Genomic DNA, 16039 nt, shown 5'->3' on the forward strand with positions numbered 1-16039 from the left:
GCCCTTCCCCCTTTCCTTTTTTTCCTCTCCTCCTCCTCACCCCATCTCTCTCTCTCTTTTTAAGAAGAGGAAGAAGAAAAAGGTAAAGATACAAATTATGAACAACAAATATGCATCTATCAACAAGTGAATCTAAGAATCAAGTTAAGAAATCTGATGATCAGAATGTACTGGTGATTATAATAGAATCAGGGACATAGAAAGTGAATGGACTGACTATTCTTGGGGGGGAAAGAGGTGTGGGGAGTGCAGGAAGAGACTGGACAAAAATCGCTCACCTATGGATGAGGACAGTGGGTGGGGAGTGAGGGCGGAGGGTGGGATGGGAACTGGGAGGAGGGGAGTTGTGGGGGGAAAAAGAGGAACAAATGTAATAATCTGAACAATAAAGATTTAATTTTAAAAAAAGAATTCTAATTTTTAAAAACTATATGATACCAAAAGTTTGAGCAAATAGGTCTGCCATCAAAGAGAAACATTAAGTATTTAATTGACAATAATTGTATTGCTCTTTCAAGAACTGCAGTAGACTCTAAGATTATCAAAAATGGTTCTGACACCTTTAAAGAAAGGATTGGGATGATGACATGGTAACTCAGTTGTTTATGATACATGTCTTGTTGTAAGTAGAAGTGTTCCATAATCACTATTACCACTGCTTCAGAGTACTGTAACCACTCCACATGGTAGACTATTAGTAGTTATTAAGGCCTTTCAGAATTCATTGGAAATCTCTGGAAATAATTACCAAGTTATTAACATAGACTAAACCAGTGGTTCTCAACCTTGGCTGCACATTAGAATCACCTGGGAATCTTTTTAAAATCCTGATTTCTGGGCCTCACCCTCCAGAAATTCTGTTTCTTTGTTATGGGGTGGGGCCACAACATTAGTAACAAAGAAACAGAATTTCTGGAGGATGAGGCCCAGAAATCAGGATTTTAAAAAGATTTCCAGGTGATTCTAATGTGCAGCCATGGTTGAGAACCACTGCTCCAAACAGACTTTCAAAATATTTTCATAGGTTTGCTAAAATAGATTATAAGTCTGCTGAAAGTACTGGTGGTTGCTTTCATTTGTTGAGGCATTGAATGGAATTTTAAAAATTAGAAGCTAAAATTTGAAAAATTGGTTGGTGCATTGGGTTTTAACTGGATGGCAATGACTGAGTGGGGTGGCCACAGAAGCACCTTAGACAAGAGAACCTTTAAAAGCCATGAATGCACCCAGCATGCTCCTGGGCTCATGAGTGGCATTCACAAACGTGTTCCATGAACATATACCTCTGACCCTGTTGGAGAGAAAGTCATTGAAGATAGAGATTATTTATACTAATAAAAATGTAATATGCTAATTAGACCAGACAGCCAAACGACCTTCTAGACGTCATTCTGGACGTCCTTCCAGACTAAGCCGCTGTGCTGGGGGCCAAGGCAGAGGCAGTTAGGGGTGATCACGGCACAAATTTCATGCACCAGACCTCTAGTTTGCAATAATGTAGTAGACTGCCTGGCTCTTAAACCTGTCCATCTAGGCTGGAGGAGGTAGGATTCACCTGGTGAGATTGGGCTCAGCCATTGTATATGATTTGGACAGGTTCCCACTCAGCCTCACTTTCCAGTGACTATTCTCAATTCCAGAACTCAAGCTAGAACATGGGTGTTTTATTTGATTGTCTGTGACTCACAGTGTTTTTGGGTCTATTGTGTAACAATTGTTGCTGGAATTCTTTTTTCCTTGGACTAATATTAGGTGGTTAGATGATGCTATTATTGACGAGATCACGCCCAAGCTGATTGGGGATCGGCCCAATACGTACACCTACACCAAGGCCTTGGGAGAGATGGTGGTGCACCAGGAGGGCGGCAACCTAAACATTGCCATCGTGAGGCCCTCCATCGTGGGAGCAACCTGGCAGGAGCCTTTCCCAGTAAGTCCCTTCACCCCTTCACAGGACTCTGCTCTGCCTCCAGGCCAGCGTCCTTCTAGCCCAGTCACTTTCTGATCTCTCTCTCTCTCTCTCTCTCTCTCTCTCTCTCTCTCTCCCCACACACACACACACACACACACACACCTTCAAACACCCCCAGATGTAGCTGAACCCGCTATATTAGGGCAAAATTCCACATTTGGTTCAGGAATTATTTAGCCTGAAACTCCTCTGGGAGTTACTGATCTGGAGTTGGCTGGAGATCTTAAATTAGCTTTTCATTAACTCTAGTCTTAAAATTTCCATAGGAGGTAATTTCATTTCTTGCCTTTTCCACTATAGTTTAAATATAGCAGACTGGCCCTAGCCATTTTGGCTCAGTGGATAGAGCATCAGCCTATGGACTGAAGGGTCCCGGGTTCGATTCTGGTCAAGGCCACATGCCCGGGTTGCAGACTCGATCCCCAGGGTGGGGTGTGCAGGAGGCAGCCTATCAATGATTCTCTTTCATCATTGATGTTTCTATCTCTCTCTCTCCCTTCCTCTCTCCCTAAAAAACAATAAACATTTAAAAAATAAAAAATAAAAAAAATAAATTTAGCAGACTGTTCTTAATGGCAAAATTGGTGGCATCACCACTGCCAGGGTAAATCAGAATCGCAAAGCTCACAAAGCTTCTCAGCTTGGGAATAGTCACTGTTGACGTCTGGGCACTGCTCTGTCCTTCTGTGAAGTTTTAGGGCAGATAAACTTGAGCTCCACTACTTACTGACAATGCAGACTTCTGAGCTGTCTCACTTGTAAAACTGGGCTGTTGATCCCCACTGTGCCGAGACTGAGACGGTGTACAGGGAGTGCTCCGCAGGGCCTGGTCCCGAGTAAACAGCTCGGCGAATAATCCTGCATCTCCTCCTCTCTCCTCTCCCTCGTGCATTTTGACTCTTACAGATGAAGAAACAGACACAATACGGTCCACTGACTTGCTTAGGGCTGAGGAGACAAACTCAAAGACATTTTCCTCCTACGGCTCCTAAGCATAATCTCTCCTCTAACATCTCTAAGCAAGCTAATACAATACAGAGAGAGAGCGTGGATGGTATGATTCATAAATTCTCCAGAAATGGATAATTCCTAGAAATCATGTTTGAAGTGTTCCCCCAGGGAGATAAAAATCAGGCCCGAGCTGGAGGAAAATGATGACTGATGAATTGGTTAGCAGGTCCAATTAGCCCCCAGGATGTCATTATAACAGCTTGAAACTACCCATGGCTCCTCCTGGCAGAATTTTAATTCTTGCACAAATAAAGTGCAGAAATATACAGTGCTTTGCCATTGATCTTTGTGTGTGATGTGAGACCTACTGGATTAGACAATTATATTAGCTGGGGTCTCAGTGCTCCTGTTTGAAATGTATCAAGATTAGATTGCAAATGTTCCAAAGGTATTACACTTTTCTGACATGTGTAATCAATAGAGATCTTCTTCTTTATTTTAGGGTTGGGTTGACAACGTAAATGGACCTAGTGGGCTCATTATTGCGGTATGTATACTAACGTGGAAATAACTCCTTGAAATGTGGTGGAGAAATAGTAACTAACAACATGCTTAGTGTTGGCTTAACTTCATTGATCCAAAACCATAAACATTACTTTACTAACTACAATTGAAGTACCTTATCTCAGTTATGGTTTTTGGAAAATAGAGGCAGAATAAAATTATTTTTACTTGTAAATTTTATTATCAGAAAAACAGATATACTGTAATATCAACGACCATTTAGGAGTTTTCTTTTTGGAAAGCCTTTGAGCCTTGAGGACCATGCCTGTAGTTCTCTCTCATTACCACAAGATGGGGGTGTTTCCTCCTTTGCGCTGACCATTAATAGCTTGAATGCAGCGAACTGGGGATGCAATAAAAACCATATTCACAAAGATTATTAAATTCTTGATTATAAAACACATACAAGAGTTTCTCTGTGTGTGGATTAAATTATATAAATGCACAAAATATGTCAGTAACCAGTTCTTAATAGATACAAGAAAGAGAATCACCAACTCGGGCAAAGATTTCAAATTAAAAATGGACGGATAGAGGAAACACTTTTCAGCAAACCTCTCACAGACCAGGAGAAACGTTACTGGTTCCCCTGGGCCAACAGCCCTGTGTATGTGTCCCCTGCCGTGAAGACTGGTTCAGCCTGAGCTGGTAGGCGGGGGGAGGGAGGGTGGGTGGTCACAGTTCATATTGAAGCATTTTAGGACCAGAACCACAACTCCACTCTTTAGGACAATGAACCGCAATTCAACTCTCTGAGTTTACAAACCTCATACCTCAGACACTGCCTGTGTTCTCAGAGCGAGGTCCAACAGGAACTAAAATTCAAATATAAGACAGTGAATTATGACCACTTGTCAAAGACAGTGAGAATGACCCTTCTGATTTCTTTTTTGCTCTAGCAGCTCCTCTCTTTTTGTTCTCTACCTGCCTTCCTCTTCTTTAAGGTTTAGTTATGGGTGGACATTTGGTAAACTTAGAATATAATTAATTATTTTCACATGACCCTAGAGTGTGTCTTATTACATTGTTTACAAAACTGCACATTTACTCAGTTATCTAAAATTTTCCGAACTGATTTCTTATGTCCAAAGAAAGGGGAATCAGTTACAACAAATTAGGAATATAAGAAAGTGCTAACAACCACTGAAAAAGGATGTGGGAAATATGTAGGATATAAATATTTAATTCATAAAATAAACACAACTTTTTAGTTAACTGACTTATTAACATGAATAATTCCCAATTCTTACATCTATATAACATCAGTGATCTGTGAGGTGAACTAAGATACCAAAGGAAAAGTTTCCCAAGTAATAAGGAAGTTTTTAAAAGGTAGATTTTTATTAATTTTTAAAAATAAATATTTCTTAAACTTTTAGTGTCTGCTCTTACTTGTAAATTAGTAAGCACTAGCGGAAAGCATCATTAGGAAATGGTAAACTAATACAGTGGGAAATTGGGGAAGACTTAATGCTTATGAATTAATTTTTAAGATGTGAAAAATTATTCTTGGTGTTTGTTAATTAACTAAATATATTACCTCTCCCAAATTTGAGGACTTTCACTCCCTAAAGGAACCCAGGACCACTCACTAGTGGTTCATAGAAGTGTTGGCATTTGAGATGAATGTGGCTGGAAGGCTGGACAGGCTGTGACATCAGCCTTGGTATAGTAGTCTCATAAGCAGTGGGTCAATGGTAGCTGTCATTACTAACAGCATAAGTGTTCTCTCCAGCTGTTACTTGAGACCTGGCTTAATATTTTATGTCCTTCTTCCTGTGCAGACAGGGAAAGGGTTTCTCCGGGCCCTGAGAGCTACTCCAATGGCTGTGGCAGATGTGATTCCGGTTGATACAGTCGTCAATCTCACTTTGGCTGTGGGATGGTACACAGCAGTTCACAGGTGAGGATGCTAAGTTGGTTTTCTTTCAAATATTTAATGATAAGGAGGGTGAATATATTAGGCCTATTTTCAAAATATATGCATTGTTCTGTAGAAGACCCCAAATGTGACAGGGTATATGTTTCAATATTTTACATAGTTCCAAATATATGCATTGAGTTGTTTCATAAGTACTATTTAATACTTCATTGATCATAAAGTAACACCCTTTAAATTATTAAACCATATAATTCTTTTTTTAAAATATGTTTTTATTAACTTTGTAGAGAGAGCAGAAGGGAGAGGGATAGAAACATGGATGAGAGAGAAACATTGATCAGCCGCCTCCTGCACGGCCCCTACTAGGGATCGAGCCTGCAACCCCGGCATGTGCCCTGACTGGGAATTGAATTGGAATCAAACCAGTGACCTCTTAGTTCATGGGTCAAAGCTCAGCCACTGAACCACACCGATTAGGTGAATCATATAATTCTTAATAACAAAAAAGCTTTTCTTTTTAGTTAGTAACTTAAAATAGAGCTTCCTGTTTTAAAGACAAAGGAGAAAAAAGGGGATAAAATGAGAGCATATTTTGTTTCACTGACCTGCTCAGTTCCTGATAAATGCCTAAAGTTCAGACCACCATGTATGGGTTATTTACTGAAACAAAGAAAAAAAAAAGGTTGTTTGCATATTTGGCTCTGTTAGTAAATGACAAATAGAATTAAATGTTTTTTTGAGTCAGACTTTCCAAACCAGCAGGACTTAGTTGGATTTAGGAAAAAAACCTAGCCAGTATTCTTGCCCAATAAACATGTCCATAATTTAGAAATATGATCATTCTCATCATCATTGATGCCAAAATTTCTCTTTGGGTCTAAGTTTGTTGTCTTGCAAAACCGAAGAATGCATTCATGGACAAAAGCAAAGTTTATTAGAGATAGTAAAGTAATAAAGCTCCCTGCAGCAGAGAGGGGTCCCCAAATGGGTTACCACCAAAGCTTCTTTGTCTAGGAGTTAATATGTGCCTGCTAACTTCCCATTGGTTGTTCTGAAAAATTCTGCTCTAGCAATATCCATACATTTTAAACTTCCGGGTTTCTGCTTTTAACTGCCTAGTCTCTTCTAACTCCTCATCATGACACCTCCATTTGCTCCACAAATATGTCAGCCTATTTCCAATCTCTTCAATCTCTTACACACACACACACACACACACACACACACACACACACACACTTTTCCTCCACTTCTTCCATTTTGCTTAACCAAAAGAAGGAAGGTTGCCTAGGTTACCTTACTCATGAGAATTATTGAAACACCCTTTTAAAAATATTATTTTCCCTTATCTTTCTTTGACGAGTTCTCCATTTTGTTTTATTTACCTAAATTTTCTTCTATTTTCCAGACCTAAGTCAACGCTAATCTACCACTGTACTTCTGGTAACTTGAATCCCTGTTACTGGGGCAAAATGGGTAAGTGCCCATAGCAATGTAACTACATCACTACTATGTCTGCCACAGGGGAAAAATTAGACCAATTGTGTCACGAAGCTTAAATTTTAATGGGGAAAAACACACACACACAAAAATAAGAGCTAAAATAATTACAACTGTGTATATGTAAGAGGTAAGTATAATATACCAAAGAAGGGTCAGTGGGAACATCTGCATGACTATAAGAAATAAGCAGTCCATTAGTTATAAAGATTTTTAAAAATAAGTAAAACCAAGTAGACGTCAGCAATAAGCAATGTCAGTGATCAAACACTGCTCCTGTGGGGGCCACTGTTCCTGCTGCGGCCACTGTTCACTGCATTGCTACATCCCTAACAATGTGAAATGACAAAGTAGATTTAGAAAAGTCCAACAATATAAACTGTTATTGAGTCAGGGATACTCTTCACTAATTATGCAGTTAGCCATAAGAATCAACTTGAGCCCTGGCTGGTGTGGCTCAGTTGGTTGGGTGCACTCCTGTGCACCAAAAGGTTGCTGGTTTGATTCCCAGGCAAGGGGACATGACTGAGTTGCAGAAGGTAGCCGATTGATGTTTTGCCCTCACATTAATGTTTTTCTCTCTTTCCTTCTCCCTTCCTCTCTTTCTCAAAATCAATAAAAATATTTCCTTTAAAAAAGAGGAACCTTGAAGATGTCTGGTTGAATGAATCCTGCATAGAACAGAAAATTAGCTAACCAATCTTGAACTCCTTTGTCAATTTAGGAGTTGATTTTCTTGTCAAAATCTGAAACTTTAAATCACCTAGCTATTTTTAAGTACTAGATGTAGAAAAAAATCAAATGTACTTAATATTTTAGAATCTGATTTCTAATTCAGAACACTTAATTGCTATCTGTAAAGTTATCACTTCAATGAAAATTAAGTGAAATTCTCTAGCAGTAAAATTCTTTAGAGCATATATCCAGTTATTTAGATTATCTAAATAATTCTGAAAACATATGGAAATAAAAATATAAAAAATATATCTCCTCTACCACAATAACAGAATTAAAATATCATTCATAAAAAGAGGCATTAGTAGCCACAAACAAGGTATTTTAAGCTCTTAAATAAAAAGATGTTATATGTAAATTCTATTGCTGAGATTCAAAATAGTCTTCTTCCATGCCAATAATTCTTAATATCTGTTTTATGGAATTATAGAATCTCATAGTTGAAAGTGATCTTAAAAATAATCTGGGGGGGGGGGTTGCTTTATTTTACATATGGGACCGAGACTAAATGACTTATTCAAATTCATATGGGGAGCTGGTGCCTGAGATTGAAGACAGCTCTCTTGCCTCCCTTGAATGTGTAGTAACCACTCCAATAGTGATTCTTAAAAGTAAATATGAATTCCTCTGGGAGTAAAACAGTCCAGGTTTCTGGTTCAGATGTTTCTTGAGAATCTGTTCTGTATAGGGTATATATTTTTTCATGTAGATTTCTAAGTATCTTTTAAAGCAATAATCTTATTACCATAATAACTGCTGTCTGTCTTCATCATAATTGAATAATGCATTTATACATATTCTTTGAAAATTCTACATAGATAAAATGAAAATGGAATACAAATGAATATTGAAAATTATTGACTTTGCAAATGTACATTAAAAATTTTAACGTGGCTTTTCCTAAGTAAAAATATATAAAGAAAAAATGTATTATGAAAAAACCTCTGGAGATAAGAGTAGATAACTGAGTCTGATGTATTCCCAGAGAAGTAGAAATCCCAAAGAAGTAAAAGACTGTGGTCTTTAAAATGAACTTACACAGAGGAGTCCTGCCTTTGCCGTCTCTCTTTCCCCTGAAGCCCTGAGGTTTAAGGTTTAAGTAGCCCTTTATAAGGTTTAAGTAAAATGTTATGAAAGTTTCCTGTTGGTTCCTAAAGTAGTAATCCAAACAAGGAAATATTGCCCTTAGACTCTGTCTTGGGACTTTTAGAACAGGCTAAGTAACCCTGAAATTAAATGATGGATTTAAGTTTTTCTGAATAACATTCACTATATTGATTAAAACTATTTCTTGTAGACGTTGTTTTAGACTAAAGATTTCAAGAAAAGGACCCAATTCTTAACCTATTCACTGCTTAAAATTTGCAGGTGATTACTTGCCAGGATAAAAATCTCAGTAATGTTCTCAGAAATTGAGTCTTGACTCTACAAAGCAATTACTTATTCTTTATTGTTTTGACCCATTGCAAATGCCATCCACCACAATGGGTTTATGTGCTCCAGACTTACTCCTTATTTCATCCCCTGCTCCCCTCCCTCCCCCCACCTCACCCAGGATTCCAAGTCTTGGCAACCTTTGAAAAAATTCCATTTGAGAGAGCTTTTAGGAGGCCATATGCTGACCTTACAACCAACACCATCACAACCCAGTACTGGAATGCCGTCAGCCACTGGGCCCCTGCCATCATCTACGACTTCTATCTACGACTCACAGGAAGGAAGCCCAGGTGAGAAGCTGGGTCAACAGCTTTGAGAGTGTGGCTGCATGGAAGATTAGGGCCACACAGTCCTTAGTCCTCCCTTCAGCTGGGGATCAGAGGTGAAAAGCGAATCTCTCACACACAAACATACAACTTTTGGGATAACCAAAGCAACAGTAGTGACAAGCCCCATACCTTTAAAATCCTCCATGATAATAAAGGAAGTTAAATGTTAAGGAACTTGCTTGATGAATTTAGCAAGTACTCATCCACTAAAAAAAGAAAAACATCTGAGACCCTTCTGTCTGGGGTTTTCTAAATTGTTAGGTAATCTTCAAATGTACAATAATGATACCAGCCTCAATTACACACACATGGGAAGATGCATTTTCATTCTCACAATGCCCAAAGAGGACATGCTCATCATCCCAATTTCACAAATGAGGAAACAGAAGCTAAGGGGAAAATTGCAAATAGTCTCAAAGGAAGTGATGGAGGAAAGATCTGGAGAACTCTGGGCTAGATTTACTGCCACCTGGAGGTGAGTAAAGACTTTAGCAGCGGCCGAAACCGGTTTGGCTCAGTGGATAGAGCGTTGGCCTGCGGACTGAAGGGTCCCAGGTTCGATTCCGGTCAAGGGCATGTACCTGGGTTGCGGGCACATCCCCAGTAGGAGATGTGCAGGAGGCAGCTGATCGATGTCACTCTCTCATCGATGTTTCTAACTCTCTATCTCTCTCCCTTCCTCTCTGTAAAAAATCAATAAAAAAAAAAAAGACTTTAGCAGCGGTTCTCAACCTGTAGGTCGCGACTCCTTTGGGGGTTGAATGACCCTTTCACAGGGTTTGTGTAAGACCATCAGAAAACATATATAATTACATAGTTTTTGTGATTAATCACTATGCTTTAATTATGTTCAATTTGTAACAACGAAATTGGGGGTCACCACAACATGGGGAACTGTATTAAAGGATCGCATCATTAGGAAGGTTGAGAACCACTGCTTAGAGGGAACAGGGTAAACAGTAAGCAGAGCTTAGATGCTGTCACCATGTTGCTGTTTGACACAGGACATACTGCTTTATCTCTGTCTCACTTGAATATTACATGTGTCTGAGGAGCCATCATTATCATTACCAAAGGCAACTTCTGCAACCAAGAATCAGAAATATGAATAGTCTTGCCTTTGGTGCTAGCTTCTTTATAAAGGAGGAAGTTTTTCTCAGCATGTTTCATTTCCATCCTTATTAGCGGAGCACGTGACTAAAACATAGGCACTGTAGAGTTTATTTAAATTTTGCAGAGACCTTATTAAGAGCTCATCACTCAGTAACTGTCAATTTCTCCTTGAACAAAGTGAAAAGGGGACACTGTGGCTATGGGGAAAATATTTGTATGGGGCTTATTACATAAAATGGGAAAAGAAAACAACATTGTAAGCAGAAATGCTAAAGACTTTATAAAATATATCAAGGATGGAAGACCTATATAAAGAGCAAATTTTAGTAAGTAGAAAAGACAAAGAAGGGACCCAATACAAATCTTTATGAATTTTGTTCTTGAGAAATTAAATTGTAATATTTGTGGAAAATTGGTAGGTTTGTTTTTGATAGACATTTTAATAATCTTTATGGCAGAAAATGGTAGAGTCCTTCTAGAACCTTCCCTCGCCTCGTGTATTTGATCTATGCATTTACAACCACATGGAAATACATATAGGTTTGCTTTGAGGTAAACAAATACCAGTGCACATGAATTTTTTTATAGAATGTGCCACTGGTTTGGCGAAGATGCTGAGGGGTGGTTTTGCTGGATTGGAGTATATTTGGTTGCTCTCAATGGACAAAGGTTCTGTCCATTTGCAATTGTCAAAATAAAAACAACAAATGGCATCTCTTTGTTACTTTTATTTGAGCCCCAAGTCCTTAGCACTCCCTTGTGTTCATCAAATATTCAAGTTTTGTTCATTAGACATTCAAGTTTTCTCCTCCATCAGTTGTTCATTAGACATTATTAGACATTCAAATTTTCTCTACTCCGAGTTGCTATTTCTATTTCTATTGGGTTGGCCTTAATAATTTCTGGAAACATGTGTGTGTGTATGTGTACACAACTATATTTGACGTATTTCCTCTAAGTCTGTTCCTTATAGCTTTGAAAAGGAAATTTTTATAATACAAGGGGAGCTACATGTAAGTTCGGAGTCTGACTTCTGACTTCACCAGTTTAGCCACATGAGCCCTAAATTACTTAACCTGCCTGAAGCCTAACTTTCTCACCTGTAAAAAAAAAAAAAAAAAAAAAGATAGTAATAGCTATTTTATATGGTTTTGAATAAGAGCGTGTAGAATACAGTAACACTATTACTAAAAGAAGTTCTAAATTTTCATGTGATAAAATGAATCACGTTTTGGCTTTTGCATTTTATGTATTTTATGAGAATAAGAACTGTATTTTTTCTTTATAAAAAATACTATTGTGCTGATAAAGTCCTCTACATATAATATCATTGCACGATGATTAAGAATTAAAACAAATCTATTGAAATTACATCAGTTACATCAGAGTTATAGAATGCCTGAGGAATGTCTTATTTCATTTGGGCTGCTACAACAGAATAGAGGGCTTTACACCACATAGATTATTTCTCACAGTTCTGGAGACTGGGACATCTAAAATCCAGAAGCTAGTAGACTAGGTATGTTGAGTACCTGCAACCTGGTTCCTAGACAGTCATCTTTCTGTGCCCTCCAATGCTGCGAATGAGCTTTTATAAGGGCAATAATCAACTCCCAGTCTCCTCCTTTAAAGACCATCACACTATGGGGATGTAAATTTCAAGATGAATTTTAGGGGAACACAAATATTTAGTCTGCAGCAAAGATGTTAGATAATAACAGCTAAATAGAACCCTGTTCTGATGCATTATTTTATCTCCTGCCAAAGAATTTCCCATGATACAATGAGTACCTCAGGAGTCATTAAGTATGTGGGCATTAAGATTGACCATAAATAGCCGAAACCGGTTTGGCTCAGTGGATAGAGCGTCGGCCTGCGGACTGAAGGGTCCCAGGTTCGATTCCGGTCAAAGGCATGTGCCTGAGTTGCGGGCACATCCCCGGTGGGAGATGTGCAGGAGGTGCAGGAGGTGGCTGATCGATATTTCTCTCATCAGTGTTTCTAACTCTCTCTCTCTCTCCCTTCCTCTCTGTAAAAAATCAATAAAATATATTTAAAAAAAAAAAGATTGACCATAAATAAAACCAAATTCCCAAAACAGCATAATCATTGCTGAGTTACTACTATCACGATCTGCCTGATTAAGGTGAAAATCAATTGTTCTATAGGCCAAAGGTGACTTGTACCCGTAAGTCCTAGGTTTAAGCATTAGCCATGTAACCACAAACCTATTAATAATCCTTCTGTAAAATGAAGATAATACAGATCTCGACTACTTCAGAGTAATACTGTGAAGAGCAATTAGACTGTATATGGAAGTTTTTGTAAATTGTTAAGTTGGCAGGTTCACAAAGTGCAGATTTATACCTATCTACCTGGGATGCTATGAGAATTAGTGGAGATGAAAATTGGTGGAGGGATAATTTTTCTTTCTCAAAGACAATTTCGCACGCATTCCTTGAGTAAGAGGGAAGCAGCCATCTGTGCTATGCTGATGATATTGACTCCTATCTGATCTTTAACTCAGGATGACAAAGCTCATGAATCGGCTTTTAAGAACTGTTTCCATGCTGGAGTATTTCGTCAACCGGAGCTGGGAATGGAGCACAAGCAACACAGAAATGCTGATGTCCAAGCTGAGTCCTGAAGACCAGAGAGTAAGTACAGCACTGCCTTAGCCAATAGGAAAATCTTACTCACTTGGAATTTTGAAGTATTTGACCTGAAAAGCTGATGAATAAAGTTCTAGTTATATACACAGAATTTAAAAATATACATATTTTTATTGATTTCAGAGAGGAGGGGAGAGGGAAAAATAAAACATCAATGATGAGAAAGAATCATTGATTGGCTGCCTCCTGTATGCCCCCTATTGGGGGTCAAGCCCAAAACCCAGGCATGTGCCCTGACTGGGAATTGAATGGTGACCTGTGGTTCATAGATCAATACTCAATCACTGAGCCACACCAGCTGGGCTATACACAGAATTTTTTTTTCTCTAAGAAAATCAGTCAATGCTATCAACACAGTTGCAGGAAACAAGCTCAATGTAGGTAAGAAATCAAGGGTCTTGGTCTTCTGTTAGATCCTCACTACTGTTCTGGGTCTTCATATAGTTATCTTTAATTCTTTGTTCACTCTCCCAGCTGTTGCGTTCTCAACAAACCCTGGGTACCTCTATCTTTCCCCTAATAGCCATAGCATATGATTTTGATAAAAATTTCTAATTTTCTGCTTGTACACTCTCTCCTCCACTGTTCTTATCAAATCAAAATCATTTGGCATCTCTAAAATAGTTTATCTTTTTAAAGCTAAACTCAACTCCTATTTATCCTATCCCATAAAAGACCTCCCTCCATCAGTATTGCCCTCTCCCCAGCATTGTCAATCTTCCTCCCTATAATGATTTAATCAACTCAGACTTTTATTTCTCAAAACATGCCTTCACTTTAATTGCTTAGCATCAGCGCCATTTATTTCTTTATATTAGCTTTGGTAACAAACAATAAGCCCTGAAATCTTTGCATATTCTGAAATTCACAAATATAGAAATATTTTATGCTTTGTACATGCTCCTAGCTTTCCTTCTTTTTTAAAAAATATATTTTATTGATTTTTCACAGAGAGGAGGGGAGAGAGACAGAGAGTTAGAAACATTGATGAGAGAGAAACATCGATCAGCTGCCTCCTGCACATCTCCTACTGGGGATGTGCCCGCAACCAAGGCACACGCCCCTGACCAGAATTGAACCTGGGACCCTTCAGTCCGCAGGCCGACGCTCTATCCACTGAGCCAAACTGGTTTCGGCCCTAGCTTTCCTTCTTAAGGAGTCAAGAGTTCCCTGATCATGTCATTAGTTTGCAATTTAACTTTAAAATTTTCACTCTCTTGGTTGACACTTTTCCACTGAAATTTCTTTTTAAAGAAAAAAGCATTTCTTGATTTAACTCATTTTTGACAGCATGTACAAGAAACCAAGTCATATTGAGAAGTAAACATTAAGTGGGTAGCTAGCCTAGCTTTGAGGCTAAGGATTTTACTCCTAACATACCAGCCTCATAGAGCATGATTCAAATCCAATCCTAAAATTTATGCCACAAAACCAAACGGTTACTTGCACAATCTAACGCTATAAATGTTAGGCTGATAAACCAGATGAGATCTAGAAGGATATTTTAATTGAAATCATCACTGAGTACCTGTATAATTAACATGAAGTAGACCTATTTTCAGAAATGTTTACATACCTTGTACAAAATTCTTCTAAACACCTGTTTGAAATGCATGGCTGATTGATCAAACCATCTTATTTAAAAAAAAACCCTCAAGCTATTGTACAGTATTTTAAAAATTAGCTTCAAATTTTATGTAGGCTTATCTTTATTGCATTTCTCCACAGAATTTAACCATCTAAATAATGCAAAAGGTAAATGAGCTTAGAGTTTCATTTTTGACATTTTACTATTTTAAACTAAAATCATTAAAAATGTCATGAAAAAAAATCAAATCTGTAGTGGATTTAACATACAATTTCAAAATACCTTAGCAAAGATAATAGTCCTGAATACTTGGATTTAATTGCCAAATTCTGGGATGGCTCAGCTTCCAGTTTGATTTGCCCCACAGAATCAGGTTTCCTAACCAGGGCTTCACTGAAATCTCCCTTAGAAAAGTGAAATAGAATAAAAGAAAAGGCCGCTGTTTATATCCATGAGTACGTAATAGTGATACTGTGGAAAACAAACATATCCAAACAAAATGATACAGAATTACTTTTGGAAAGCAATTCAGCTTTGGACAAATCTATGAAGCCCTTTGTAACTTGTTAATCTCATCTGCTCTCTTTGATAATACTCAAAATCATCTCAAAGATTTGATATGTCTTACAATAAACACATATGTAAACAAAATAGAAATAAATTGAATTAGAATATGAAGTCAAGGATAAAAATGAAAAAAATATAATGTCCATCTATAGTATACAAGATCCTACCTAAGTCATTCCCGTTGAAGCAGTGAATTTTTTTGGTCAGCTTTTTGGTGGAAAAGGAAAAGGGAAAATAGTTTCATGGCATTCTTTGTCCAGGAGAAAACGTACTAGTGTTTCAAGAGAAGCAAAGCTTTCCTTACCACTTAACACTAAAAGAACTGTTTTGAATGGCTTCATTTAATGGCACACTGAGAGACATAATGGGTATCTCTAAAGCAAATACAAAATATAAATTCTGCTAAGCTACTCCTTAAGGCTTTGCTTTACAAAGTTTGCTTTAATCTGCATAAGTAAGTGCTGATATTGTAGGAAAAGTAGGTAGGCCAAGAGACACAATCAACATTTAAGAAAAATGGAAAGAAAATGATGCATAATTTGTTTTGGTCCCTAACATATTATTCCATCACTTTTAAAAATTAATCCATCTTTACATGAAATGAAATTAGCTTTTACCAGACTAATAACAGTTCCTTAAATTTCCCTCACAAGACTTCCTGAAGATAGTGTTTGTGCTTGATCCATGTTTAAATATTGCAAGGAAATGGTAATCTCTATTATCAAGGCC

The 16039-nt window shown here is 37.9% G+C and overlaps 1 protein-coding gene across 1 annotated transcript in view; it reads left to right on the forward strand.

Moving 5' to 3' along the window:
* Positions 1–16039, forward strand: part of FAR2 (fatty acyl-CoA reductase 2) — a 50688-nt gene that overhangs the window by 30307 nt on the left and 4342 nt on the right. Inside the window, exons 4-9 of the mRNA XM_006769652.2 lie at positions 1753–1930; positions 3426–3470; positions 5272–5390; positions 6778–6845; positions 9160–9331; positions 13011–13140. Of these exons, the coding sequence (XP_006769715.1) occupies positions 1753–1930; positions 3426–3470; positions 5272–5390; positions 6778–6845; positions 9160–9331; positions 13011–13140 (712 nt within the window). The remainder of the gene's footprint in view (positions 1–1752; positions 1931–3425; positions 3471–5271; positions 5391–6777; positions 6846–9159; positions 9332–13010; positions 13141–16039) is intronic.

This window comes from Myotis davidii, unplaced genomic scaffold (genome assembly GCF_000327345.1).
Source record: "Myotis davidii unplaced genomic scaffold, ASM32734v1 scaffold163, whole genome shotgun sequence".
NCBI lineage: Eukaryota > Metazoa > Chordata > Mammalia > Chiroptera > Vespertilionidae > Myotis > Myotis davidii.